The sequence below is a fragment of the Chiloscyllium punctatum genome, chromosome 10 (assembly GCF_047496795.1).
Source record: "Chiloscyllium punctatum isolate Juve2018m chromosome 10, sChiPun1.3, whole genome shotgun sequence".
Lineage (NCBI taxonomy): Eukaryota > Metazoa > Chordata > Chondrichthyes > Orectolobiformes > Hemiscylliidae > Chiloscyllium > Chiloscyllium punctatum.
Window position 1 is genome coordinate 56,358,710 of NC_092748.1, and position 14,660 is coordinate 56,373,369.

A 14,660-nucleotide genomic window follows, 5' to 3' on the forward strand; every position below is an offset into this window, starting at 1 on the left:
TTCAGGGTACAATGGAGCTGCACTCCCAGATCTCTCTGCTCATCAACTTTTCCCAAGACTCTTCCGTTCACTATACAGTTCGCTCTAGAATTAGACTTCCCAAAATGCATCACCACACATTTGCCTGGATTGACCTCCATCTACCATTTCTCCGCCCAACTCTCCAGTTTATCTATATCTCCTGTATTCTTTGACAGTGCCTTATGCTTTCTGCTACTCCACCAATTCTCGTGCCATCTGCAAACTTGCTGATCAGACGAACGGTGGCCTCTTCCAGATTATTTATGTATATCACAAACAACAGTGGCCTCAGCACTGATCCCTGTAGAACACCACTGGTCACCTTTCTCCATTTCAAGAAACTCCCTTCAACTATTACTGTCTCCTGTTGCTCAACCAGTTCTTTATCCACCTAGCTTGAACACCCTGCACAACATGTGACTTCACTTTCTCTGTTAGTTTACCATGGGGAAAAGTCCATGTATATGACATCAACAGCCCTTCCTTCATCTATCAACTTGGTCACTTCCTCAAAGAACTCTATTAAGTTGGTAAGGCACGATCTCCCCCACACAAAACCATGTTGCCTATCACTGATTAGCCCATTATTTTCTAAATATAAATAGATCCTATCCCTCACTACCTTTTCCAGTAACTCTCCCACCATTGATGTCAGGCTCACTGGCCTGTAGTTACCCGGAATATCCCTACTACACTTCCTGAACAGGGGGACAACATGAGCAACCCTCCAGTTCACCGGCACCTCACCAGTATTTAAGGATGCCACAAAGATATCTGTCAGGGCCCCAGCTATTTCCTCTCTCGCCTCCCTCAGCAACCTGGGATAGATCCCATCTGGTCCTGGGGATTTGTCTACCTTAATAACCTCTAGCTACCCAACACACCTTCCCTACTTATGCCAACGTGATCCAGACTAATCAAACAATCTCAACATTCATCACGTCTCTTTCTTCAGTGAACACTGATTGAAAGTAATCATTCAGAATCTCACCCATTCTCTCAGCTTCGACACATAGCTTTAGTGCTATTAGTGGACCAATCCTTTCTCTAGTTACCTGCTTATTTCTTATATAAGAATAAAAGGCTTTGGGATTCTCCTTAATTCTGCTCGCTAAAGCTATTCATGACCCCTTTTAGCCCACTTGATTCCTCATTTAAGACTGGTCCTACTCTTCCAATATTCCTCCATGGATCATTCTGTTCTTAGCAGCCTGGACCTTATGTGCACTTCCCTTTTCATCTTGGCTAGTCACACAATTTCTCCTGCTGTCCACGGTTCATGAATCTTGCCTTTCCTGTCCTTTGCCTTCAATGGGACATGCCGTCCTACACTATCTTTAATCTCTCTTTGAAAGCCTTCCACGTATCAAATGTGGACTTCCCTTCAAATAGCTGTATCCAATCCACATTTCCCAACCTCTGCCTAATTTTGATATAATTGGCCTTCGCCCAGTTTAGTACTCTTCCCTTAGGACCACTCTCATCTTTGTCTACGAGTATTTTAAAACTTACAGAATTGTGATCACTGTTTCCAAATAAATCCCCCACCCCAACTTCTACCACCTGGCCTGGACCTTCCCCAACACCAGGTTCAATATGGCCCCATCCTCGTCAGACTTTTGACATATTGCTCTAGAAAACTCTCCTAGACACTTCTTACAAATTCTACCCCATCCAGACCTCAGACGCTTCAGGCCACCAGTTCTTTTGCATTCAACTGCTCCTTGCCTACTCTTCCCCTTATTAATGCTATCTTCATGATTCTTACAGTGTCCACCTCACTGCCTACTTGTTTACTCTTCTGGTTCCCAGCTGCCTACCAACTTATTTTAAAAGCTCCTCAACAACAATAGCAAAAACTCCCCCATGGACATTTAGTTTCAATCTGGTTCAGTTGAGGCCTGTCCATTTTGTAATAGTCCCACCTTCCCCAGAACCGGTTCCAATGTCCAACAAATCTGAACCCCTCCCTCCTACACCATTCCTCAAACCACGTGTTCATCCTGCTTATTTTTTCATTTCTACGCTGGCTAGCATGTGGCACTGGTAGCAATCCTGAGATCACTACCTTTGAGGTCCTTCTTTTTAACTTCTTTCCTAGCTCCCTGAATTCTGCTTTCAGGACCTCATCTTGTTTTTTACTTATATCTTGGTGCCTATATGCACCAAGACAACTGGCTGTTCACCCTCCCCTTTTAGAATGCTGTGCAGCCGATCGGTGACAATATAACCTTTTGGTCCAGCAGCTAGAGTAGCTGGTTGTCTGAAGACAACAAAAACAAATTCAAATTGGGCCAATCAGTTTAAATTGTACCCCCTCAAAAAACCAAAATTCAATCAAGTTTCAATTTCGAATATTGAGAATATTAAGAGCCAATGACACAATCTGATGCTATGAGGGGTATAAGACTGGGAAATTGAACAGTTGAGGGAGAACTGCCAAGCCACCAACACATGCAGACTGCCCAGAGAATAGCTCTCTTTAAGGTACCTTTATTAATCAGTGACCAGTGAAACAGAAATCCCTAAGAAGACAGAGGAAGATATAAAGTGAAGATTCGATAGCTGGCTGGTTTTGAAATTTGAATTTTGGTAAATCTTAATCAGAGGGGTTTTATGGGACTAGTAGTGTAGAAATGGCAGGTAAAGGATAGATTAGAGAAAGAAGTTGTAAGTAGTTGTTAGTCAATTATTCTGTTATACTTTAAGAAATAAAATTGTTAATTTTTACCTTAAATAGTTTCTTGGCCACTTGAAATTTTACAGACTACTGCATGGGATGAACCTTTTCTGTGTTGCTGGTTTTAAATTAAGCAGAATGGTTTACCCATGTAGTAACAGTAGTCAGATGACAGAATGATACAGTTCAAGCATATTGTCCTCTGATTTGTATAGTTCTGTTCAGCCCTACAGGTCAGTGTTGCATTTACTCACTTAATGGTTGTTAACTGTGATTTCAATTGTTCCACAGATGTTATATTACCTTAACCCAATCTTTACATTTGACAATGAGTGGAGCACCATCAGGACCTGCTGGGACAGGTAAAACTGAGACCACTAAAGACTTGGGACGGTCTCTGGGTATTATGGTGTATGTTTTCAACTGCTCTGAACAGATGGATTACAAGGTAACACTACCTTTCTGCATTATAATCAATAACTTGAGTTGAATGCAAGGAGTTAAACTTGTTGAGAAATTATCCTTTGATGAAAAATTTCCAATCTGTCTTGACTGTGTTAAAGAGGGTGTCAGCAATAATGCTGTTCCTGGTATGTTATGTTGAAAGTTCCACTACCTGGAACTTGAGTATTGACTGTCTTAGGTTTAACTGCAATACTCTTAACTGTCAAATCGTCTGTCAGCACTGACTGTTTAGACCATTTATGAATTCAAACCTCAGCAGTAAGAGGATGGAAAGTAACTGGCAAAAACATTATTTTTTAGAACCATTATCATCACTGGTTTATTACACACAGTCTTTTTTGTAATTCACTCCTAGTATCTGGGCATTGCTGGCTGGCCAGCATTTAATGTGCCTCCCCAGTTGCCCTTGAAAATGTGATGGTGAGCTGTCTTCTTGAACTGCTGTAGATAGACCTACAATGCTATTAGGGAGGGAGTTCCAGAATTTTGACCATCAAATTGATTGTCTTGGTAAATAAATTGTATTTTCAAAACCACTTTTTAATATTTGATACTATAGTTGACTTAGGGTTATGTTGGTAATAAATAAATAATCAAATGAATATCCAGTTAAAGAGTAGATTCCTTGATTTAAGGAGAATTAGTGGTATTGGGATACTGCAAATGGCTTTAGTAGTCCTGTGTAAAACCAAGTTTAAAAAACACACTACATCAGCTGAATATCATTCCTCCAATGTACAGACCATGGGGGAGAATGTTAAATTTGGCAGAAATTTGATAGTTACATATTGGCTACATATTATAAGCTTCAGTAAATTTTCAATTTTCTATTGACTATCATTGACTTCAGCAAAGTTGAAAATTAATCCAATAATTTTCTATGTTGTGTTCCTTGTTAAATATCCAGCTTCGGCTTTGGTTCAGCTAATTTTTACTATTAGAAAACTAAAACAATTGTTTGGTTAAATTTAAGTAATACTTACATTCGAATAAGAATGCAAGAACATAAGAGTCAGGAGGCCACTGTACACCATACAGCCCTTCAAGTCTCCTCATCCATTCCATCCAATCATGGCTGATCTTTTGCTTCAAATCTACTTTGTTGCCAGCTCCTCATACCACTTGATTTTCTGAGAAACAAAATCTGTCTATCCCAGTCTTAAATATATTCAACAACAGAACATCCACAAGCTTTTGGAATAGAGAATTCAAAAGATTTAGAATATTTTATGTAATTGAATTTCTCCTCATCTCAGTCTTAATTATCCTGTAATTATGCTGCCATATCCTATATTCCTCAGTTGGAGGAAATGACCTGTCAATGTGCCTCTACAGTCAAATCCCTTGAATAACTTGTAGCTTTCAATGAAATCACCTCTCAGCCATCTATACTACAGAGAATTGACCAGATTTATTCAGTCTCTTGTAGGATAACTCTCTTATCCCAGGGACCAATCTGGTGAGCCTTTACTGCACTGCCTCTGAGCAAATGTAGGCTTCCTTTAAATATCGAGATCGAACCTACACACAGCTCTCCAGGTGTAGTCTCATGATTGCACAAAGACTTTCTCATTCTTGAACTTAAGACCATTTGTAATCAAGACCAGTGTGTCATTTGCCTGCCAGTTTCTTCCTGTATTTGTATGTTAACTTTGTGACCCAAATCTCTCTGAAATTAACATTTACAAGTTTCAAAGTTCCAAAAAAAAATTGTCTTTCTATTCTTGTTACTAAGGTGAATAACCTCCAACTTCCTCATGTTATTTTCAAACTAACATTTTTTTGCCATTCACTTAGCCTTACTATATTTCTTTTACAGCTTCCTCGTGTCATCCTTGCAGCTCGGATATGTTACTCTAGTTTCTTTGTTTAAGTTACTAATGTAAAATGCAAATAGATTAGCACTGATTCTTCCAGTACTTCACTAGTTATTGGGTGGCATGGCCATACAGTGGTTAGCACTGCTACCTCACAGTGCCAGGGAGCCATGTTCGATTCCAGCTTTGGGTGACTGTTTATGTGGAATTTGCACCTTCTCACCAAATCTGCAAGGATTTTCGCCTGATGCTCTGGTTTCTTCCCACAGATCAAAGATGTACCGGTTTGGTGGATTGGCCATACTAAATTGCCTGGAATGTCCACAGATGTACAGGCTATGTGGACTTGCCAGGAAATGCAAGAATAGGATGGGTGCAGTCAATGGACCTCTTTGTGCACTGTTTATATGGTTCTGTCATCTGCCTAGACCAAACTGCCATTTTTATCCCCGCACTCTCCATTAACCGATCCTCTAACCATGCTGTTACTCTAATCTTATGTATCAATCTTTTATATAGAAGCTTATTAAATGTCTTTTGAAAATCCATTTACACTACATTGACTAGTTTTCCTTTATCTATCCTAGCAATCACATTAAAAAACTTGTTAAGTGCAATTGCCTTTTCATAAAATAATTTTGACTATTTTCTGGTCATCATATGATTTGCTAAATGCACTGTTAAGATTGCAGCAGAATAGAGTTCACCAGCTACCCTAACACTTCTTTGTGCTGTGGGGCAGTACTACATTGTCAGAGGTGCCTTCTTGGGATGAAAAATTAAACCAAGGTTCCAATTGCTTGCTGAGGTAGATGAAGAAATGTCCTGACCAATATTTATGTCTCGGGTAATATAGAAATAACATTTATCTGGTATTTATCACATTGCTATTTGTTGAATTTTGCTGGGTGCAATTTGGCTGCTATATCTTCGATATTATGCTTCTGCCTCAAAAATGTACTTCATTAGCTGTGAAAAAAAACTTGGCGATGTTTTGTGGATGTGAAAAGTAATATATAAATTCAATTCATTTTGTTTCTTTTCCTGATGACTGATATCAGAATAACTCATCTATAGTTTCCCATTTTCTGTTTCCCTTTCTTCTTGAAGAGTGAGGTTAGATTTTCTGAGTTCCAATCAGTTGAGATCATTGAGAAGCTAAGGGACATTTGGAAATCATTACCTGCGCATTCATTATCTCTATGGCTATCTCTTGTAGAATCCTAGAATGTATGCCACAAGGTCCTGGAGTTTTGTGAACTTTTAGTCACATAAATTTCTCTGATTTTTTTTCTATGCTGACATTAAATATTTTAAAATCCTCACACATACTAACCTTTTGGTTATATTTCTTTTTGGTATATAATTAGTGTCTACTGTGAAAATAATTACAAAATATTTGTTCAATGTCTGCCATTTCTCATTCCCTGTGATAATTTTCCTGCTGTTATCTGTTGGGACAAATTTATTATTTTAGCTATTCTCTCCCTTTTCATATTCTTGTAAAAAGCTACAATCAGTTTTAATACTCCTAACTAGTTCACTGTCAATCTATTTTTCTCCTTTTATCATGTTTTGTGGCACTTTACTGGTTTCTAAAGCACTCTGAACCACACAGCAACTATACTTCTTTGCAAATGTATTCTTCTAAACTAATACTATTCTTAACTTTCCTCAATAAAGCGTTGTTAGATCTTCCTTGCTGAGTTGTTTTAATGGAAAGTATTGGTGTTGAACATTTTGCATAATTTCTTTAACTGATTTCCAATCTTTATTTACTGCCATACCTCTTAGTGTATTTATCCAATCAACCCCAGTCAGCTCTTCTCTTGTATTTGTGTAACTAGCTTTGTTTAAGTTTTTTTTGTTTGGTTCTGAAGTGAGTAGCTTTCAAACTTTACAATAAATTCAGTTGTACTAAGATCACTTCTTCCAATGAAACTTTTTCTGTGAGATTGTTAATTATTCCTGCCTTATTGCACAAAACTAGGTCCAACTTAACTGTATCACTGATTGATTCCACAACAAATTGGGTAGAACTTTCATATTTGTGGCACCAGCAATGTTCACTGGCTAGAGAACACCACCTCTGGGAGTCTAGTGTGATATGTCATATTGGGCCATCTGTTGCATTTTCACGGAGGTCCTGGGTCATGCAAAATTGATCTTCAGCCTCTGAGAGCTGCAACATCAGAGGCTGACAATTCTCCAGTAATGGCAATACCACTAGGGCCCACTGTCAGTACTGCGGGAAGCCAAAGAAGGAGAATCCTTCCTGGATCCTCCAATTACAGGCAGACAGGTCCCAGCAAAGAGGGAATGTGGCATTGGTATAAAAGGCATTAGGACATCATCCTGCAGGACCACTCCTTGCTGCCAATTTGTTCTTCTGTTGGGCACAAGAAGGAGAGAGATACTCATACCAGGCTGCAAGCAATCCCTCTGGATACATGGGCATCTTGCTGACTGTACAAAGCAAGGGTGGGTTGAGGTGCTTTAGTGGCCCTCTTTTAAGGTAGCAGAGTTTTTTTTCAATCCTTCCCACTTAATAGAAGGCAGTTAGAAAGTGAGACTCTCCACCTTGAGCGTTTCTATGACTCTGCCCTCTCCTCAATCATTCTGCCACAAGTCAGAGTCCTGGGAGCCATTCAATTAATTCAATTGTCTTAGCAAGCTTTTGCAGCAGTATTTTACAAATACATCGTCTAAATTCTGTTGCTAATTTACTGTTCAAGATCGTGATTGAAGTTCTACATAATTCTTACAGTGACTTTATTCCAAGTTCTAATTATTTTTTCCTTTTGACAATGGAATAACTGCTGTTATTCAGTTTATAAACCAACACAACTTGCACTTGCAAATACTGAACCATCTGGCAATTCCTTCAAGGTATACACTCATTTGATCTTAAATATATTTTGGTATGATCAACTTTTAAAAGCTGCCTCCATCCAAAGAGAAAGCTTGATTTGATGACAAAGCCAATGTAATTGGCAAAATCTCATTTTTTATTTTAAGTTTGTTTTATGATTGAGGCTTGGTCTAGTTGAAATGAAACTTGAACAATCTGAAAAGATTATGAAAAATAAGAATTTAAATTGATTTTACCATAGCTGTCCTTTTTATAAGAGTTCCTTGATTTTATTTTTTCTAATTGTTCAGCCAATTGCTGTCAAATCTAGGTGCAAATGTAGCAGATACAAACAGAAAGTCTACCCTGATAAAAAAGACTTTCCATAGTGTCTTTCTTGATGTCGTAATGTGGCTTACAGCCAATTAAGGGCTTTTGAAGTGTAGTCAGTGTTTAAATATAGGAAATAGTATATCACTTGCCAATATACTTGAACTGAAAGTCAGTGCTATTGACATCATCATTATGTACCTAGAGGTCAGTAGAACAGGATGTTGGAACCAGAACTGCCTGGTTTTGTACCCATTGTTACTGCTACTCTTTCACTTCCCACTCCCCTGTCCCTTCCTCTCTTCCCCACCCTGGTTGTCTCATTCTATATTCTCCTTGCTGCTACCTGCTTGCTTTCACTTTGCTACCTTGCACATACTTTCTGTATCAGTGATTTATTAATTTTATATCCTGTCCTTAAATAAGCAAACTGAAATCAAATTGCAAAACATATTTTTTGATTTAAAGAATATTGTCTTTTAACGGCAAGTGCAGTGAGTACCCCTCCATCAAAGTTGTGTTGGCAGCAAGCATTCATTATCACTGGGTCAAAATACTGTAATCCCCCCCCTGCCACAAAGGGCATTGCGGGATTAACTGCAACATGTGGACTGCTGAGGTTCAAGACTGATTTATTTATTATCACTTGTACTGAAGTACAGTGAAAACCTTTGTTTACTAGCAGTAAAGGCAGATCATAGTAAGCAAGGATGTATAGAACAAAAAATTTAGGTAGAGGCATACATTGCACAGGGCATACAAGAGAGATCAACTTTAGCAAGATCAGCATTATTTCAGGCTAGAGAGTCCATTCAATAGTCTAATAACGGCCAAGAAGTAGCTGTCCCTGAACCTACTGGTGCATGTGTTCAGGCTACTGTATATTCTGCCTGACAGAAGAGATTATAGGAGATCATTACCGGGTGCAAAGGGTCTTTGATGATGTTGTCACCCTTTCTGCAGAGTGAAACTTGAACCCATAACTTTGTCTCTAAAACAAAGAGTCATTGCACCCAATGTGTTATAACTCTCTGCGTACATATGTTTTTCTTGCTTTTGTCTGTGGTGACCTCTGAAAGATTAATTCTGTATGTAATGTAGTTTGAGTGTGATTATTGTAAGTCTTTAAACATATTTTATACAATATTAGTCCATAGGAAATATTTATAAAGGTCTCGCACAAACAGGAGTGTGGGGATGCTTTGATGAATTCAATCGTATTTCAGTGGAAGTTCTTTCAGTTGTAGCTGTACAAGTCAAGACCATTCAAGATGCAATTAGAAACAAGAAAAAGCGGTATGCAGTGTTTTTTTAAAATTATATCTATCTAAATGAAAATTGATCTCAACATTTTTACTAATGTATGTTTTGAATCAATAGATTTTATTTTCTCGGAGAAGTTATTGAACTGAAACCTTCTGTGGGTATATTCATTACCCTAAATCCTGGATATGCAGGGAGAGCAGAACTTCCTGAAAACCTGAAAGCCCTATTCAGGTGTGTGCATATAATTGAGATATTAAGTATAATGTTTCCATGATAATTATTACCTTTTTTTAGGCAATAGAATAGTGACTGAGAAGGCTTTGGCCTCATCTGATAATTCACTTCTCCAATAACAGACCTATGAAATCTTTCATTGCAACACAAAAGGTAATTATTACCAAGTGTGTGAGGTCAAATATGTATCCTACAGCAGATATTTATTCGACTATTATAGAATCCTCAAATCTGTTTGCAGTATGTTGAACATGAATTTTCTATGTTCAAAGAATTGTGGACAGAATTTAATGGTTGCAATGGTGGATTGATTACAGTCACTGAGCTACCCAGATTCAATTTCATGCCAAAGAAGTTGAGGAACTTCCTATCTCTGAGAGCTGCCACTCAATCAGAAGCTGGTAGCTATCTAGTACTAACAGTATTGATTTTAGGGGATTAGGGCTAGAGTTACCTCATATAGGCAGTGAATGATTTCTAGCAATTTTCTGATAGTTTGAGAAGCAGCAGTTTAGATATAGTATCTTATATAATTGGGCAAAGAAAGCAAATATGCAATCTGTGACAGATGAGTATACTTCACCGATTGCAGAGCTGTTCTGCAGACTGGAGGAGTAGAAGCAGTGCTTCCTATGAAATTGTGGTCCTGCCTCCTTTTATGGAGGTCTCTGGTAGACTTTGGTGGTTATGATACCAACAGTCTTTGTTTTTCCCTTGGGCTGAAGTAGGGAAACTCCTGATCTTCCCCAAGATGATGGTTTTGCTCTTCCTCCTGTATCTTCTTGATCCTTCCTCCCTTCCTTTCCCAGTTAATATTCCTTATTTTGGGGGAATTGTAACATTGTGCCTCCATACCTGTACTTCCTCTGCATTTAAGTAAACCCCCTGGCCTTCCAGCATGCATCTGTGGAGAACATTAAATTCTGACCTTTGTGTGTGTTTCCAGTATAAAATTATTTTGTTTTATTAAGAAAGAAGAATGCGACATGCACCGTTGAACAGAAGTATGGAAATCATTTAATATTTCACGACAATATTCTTCATTATGGACCTTTCATTTTTGTTCCCTTTGTGTGTGATATTAACACTATTTCCTCAATGATGACTAGAAGCCATACTTTTGAGTTGTAAATGTACAACTGACATAACTAGGCTATAAACGTTTCACAATGTCCAATAATTAGTGACAAGCTAATGTCTTCAAACTGGTAATTCAAAGGAGAAGGCTACAATCAATCAAAGTAATGTTCGTGTTAAGGTCACTCTACAGGGCTAATAGTAGACCACAGTGCAATATGATTAATATAAGAACTTTTATGCGTAGAGGAACTAAGGCACAGTAAGAGGGCAATAATTTCAGAAAATTGAGAAATCTATTAACCTAGTTTACATCTTGGAAGTAGCAATAATATCATTGTTGTGTTCCCACCTCTGTAGCCAGGCTGCTGAAAATGAAGTTTTTCAGCAATCATGGTGTAAATTGGCTGAGAAACTGGACCTACTGCTGGAGATAATGCTGGAATGGAAACAGGATGATGTCAGAGTGGATAGGTTATAAGGCCCACTTCTGTTTATACAAAATTTCCTCCCATTAATGTGACCAATGACAAAAATTAAGCTGCATCAGGAAGGATCATGATATGAGAATTTAAACATTTTTAATCGCCTTTCCCTCACTTACATCCCTCAGTCACACACAGGTACCCCTTTGCCTGCACCTCTTCTCATTCTATGAACACAACTCACAAGCCCAATAATAGTCATTGGAAACTGTTAAAATACCCAAGTAAACAAAGAAAATTCAGCTGTGAAATCAATAAACATATGTTTAAAATGATTAAACAGGTGGTTTGCAACCAAGATCCCATAAAATTTCCCAATTAGACAGGCTGATCTGTTAACTGCTACCTCAGATATCTGATGTTCCAATTACAGCATTATTATAAGTTCATGAACTGTAAAAGAGGCAAAGGCATTTCATTTACCTTTAAAACTCTTCCAGTTTTCCATGAATGATTCATACCTGCATACAGCTAGTGCAAAACCTGTCAGTTTCAAAAGTCAGCTCTCTGAAAACATACTTGACGTGGGGTCTTGATGAACCTAACATTCTGTTAGGTGGATTATTAATAGGCATGAGTCCTATTTCTACCTGCATCTTTCTTGTGCTTCACAAAATGTCACTGGGCAGAAATAGAAATCTGTCACAGATTGCATATTTGCTTTCTTTGCCATTTTCTTTCCTTGGCATCTCCATTTGATTTTATTTTGGGACTGCAAAACTTGAGAGTTGAGGTAAAAATTAAAAACGCCCAAGGTGATGTACATAGCGTAGGGGTTGCAAAGAAACTAAGGAGAGTATTTTGGTGGCAAACATCGGGGTGGGATTTGGGGACTTAGTAGAGAACAAGGATTTTGAAGAAGAGCCCAGTAGAGTTGTGGTTGAGCTGGTAAAATGATGAATTGCTAGGAGAAAGAGAAAGTCACAGAGGTATAGAATGGGAATGCAAAGTGGGTGTTAGTAAAGAGAGCCGCATGGCTTTTGTGACAATTAATATGGAAGTGTATGAAAAAATACTACAAGGTGGAATAGCTTTGGTAAAGCATAAGGTTTTGCCATTTTGAGCTTTAAATGGATTATACTTTATTTAGACTCCACTAGAATGAATGGAATTAAATTTTTCAAGGTTCTAAATCGGGCATGTCATCCAAGCCACTAGATTACCATCCCGGTTATGAAGGGGAAAATCTACCCCAGATGTTTTCTGGGTAAAGCCTTTGAAGGCAGTACCTGTATTGCTGCAATTATGACCAGACCCAGGAGAGAGAAATGTCACAAAACAGAGAGCTGAAGAAGGGTGAAATCATCAAAGGTAATGGAAAAGCTAAAGAAAGATGGGAGTTGAATTTTCATAATTTTTATAATTTTAATGCGTCTTTTATCTTTTTTTTTAATTTGTCAGACCTTGTGCAATGGTGATCCCAGACTTTGAACTGATCTGTGAAATAATGTTGGTTGCAGAGGGATTTATAGATGCAAGGCAGCTTGCCAGAAAGTTTATAAGTCTCTACACACTTTGCCGTGAGCTATTGTCAAAGCAGGTAATGTAGATCTTAGAATGAAAAGAAACATGCTTTTCAAACACATTTTGTTCTCACTGATTTGATTGCTATTAAATATTTATCATCCTGTAGGACCATTATGACTGGGGCCTTAGAGCTATAAAATCTGTATTGGTAGTTGCAGGATCACTGAAGAGAGGAGATCAAAACAGACCCGAGGAACAGGTAAGTTGAAGTTGTAGTTCAAGCTCTTTATATTAGGTCAATTTTGACATCCATATGTATTTGAGATGAAACTTCAGGTACAATGGAGAAGGGTTTGGCTTGATATTTTCTACATTGATGTGCTAAGGGAGTCTGGATGTTTCTGGTCAGTGGTGAAACAATAACACTCACTGTTCACCTTTTGGAAATCTGCTTACGAAAATCTTATGATATTGTGGTATAGTTGTTCCCCTTCTTGACAACAGTTTGAATCTGATGCCTGGTTTTGAGGATTTCCAGGAATATAACTCAACTGATATAAGCAAGAAAAGTAAACAGCCAATTATATTGACCTATTCTTGTAGACAGCATGCCAAGACGTTAAAAGTACTGTAATCATCGACTTTTAGTTTAAAATGTCAGATTGTTAGATTAATAATTTCTGATTGCATTAAGATCTTAGCTAAACTACAGTTAGATTTTAAAACAAATGACTGTAGAGATGTCTTTTCTTGTTTTCAAAATAGAGAAATTTGACATTCCACAGATATAAATGTAGCTTTTTAAGGCAGTCAAGGGTGTTTAATAGTAATTGTAAATTTAGTACACTGTTCACAATTTGATTGCATTTCACTAAATGAAGTGCAACTTTTGAAGGAATATTACAATGAGATGAGCAGTGTAAGAATGGAGTTTTTTGCCAGGCCATAGATTTCCTACTCATTTAAATCAACTGGATGGAGGTTTGGGAGGGAAATGGTCTTCATAGCATTTCTGAGCACTTTGCTTTATTTTACATTGGAAAAAAAATGGCGTTGAGCAGTTCACACTTCTTAAAGAAATACTTTCAGTTCTCCTTCAAAACACTTCTGAAGAAAAATTTCACATTTCAATTTTTCATGCTTCTATTTCCCTAATTTTCTTAACTGCCCTTTTTACAAGTGCGTCTTGCAGTTTTACCTGATTTTTTAAAAAAAAGTTATAAAACACTTGTTCTTTTAAGAATTGTTTCAAGTCCTTTAACTTCTCAGCCTTTTCCCTTTTGCAACCAAAATATTTTCACGTTTTTCTAAGGGGTTTGACTCATACTAGTTGACTGGAATCAACCGCTGTATCCCTGTCTTTCCCTTGCAGATTTGGTGAGACTGCTTGGTCTGAATCAGCTTTTTGAGAACATTTTGCTGATTACAGCTGGTTTGAGATTTTGCAAACAGGTTTAGTGCTGCTATTGCTTCTGCAGTCTTTTTACTGTCAGCCGTTGCTTTTGCGGAAGCGGACATGTTCATAAGCTGCTGAAAATACACTCATGGTTTACTCACCGGAATTTTGTCCTTTTATTTTCTCAGAAGGAGGGTCTTTGAATATATGAAGATTTCTTCAACCTAGCACTACTGCTAGTGTATTTTACATGAGGAGCGGTGCAAACTGCTACTCCTACCTTATACAGTATAGTAACGTGACATTGAGTCTTCTGACACTAACCATCTTTAATATGTTGGTTTCTGCCAGAATTACTAATGATATCTTATGCAGGTTCACTGCCATCTATCATTCTGGCTGGCATTAGTCTAGGTCACTGATACCATGTGGGGAATGATGCCCCCATGATGTCTGAAGGAGAAGATCAGGCATTGTATGTTTCAATATAATATCTCTATATTCGATATGAATCACCTAAGCTTATTCATTTAGATGTGTCTAAATATCAATTAAAAAGTTCCTTCTTCTG

General features: G+C 37.8%; 1 protein-coding gene across 1 annotated transcript in view; it reads left to right on the top strand.

The window, feature by feature from the left end:
* dnah9l (dynein, axonemal, heavy polypeptide 9 like) overlaps window positions 1-14,660 on the top strand; it is a 428,305-nt gene that overhangs the window by 159,354 nt on the left and 254,291 nt on the right. The window contains exons 35-39 of the mRNA XM_072579200.1: window positions 2,993-3,149; window positions 9,315-9,460; window positions 9,545-9,661; window positions 12,628-12,766; window positions 12,860-12,952. Of these exons, the coding sequence (XP_072435301.1) occupies window positions 2,993-3,149; window positions 9,315-9,460; window positions 9,545-9,661; window positions 12,628-12,766; window positions 12,860-12,952 (652 nt within the window). The remainder of the gene's footprint in view (window positions 1-2,992; window positions 3,150-9,314; window positions 9,461-9,544; window positions 9,662-12,627; window positions 12,767-12,859; window positions 12,953-14,660) is intronic.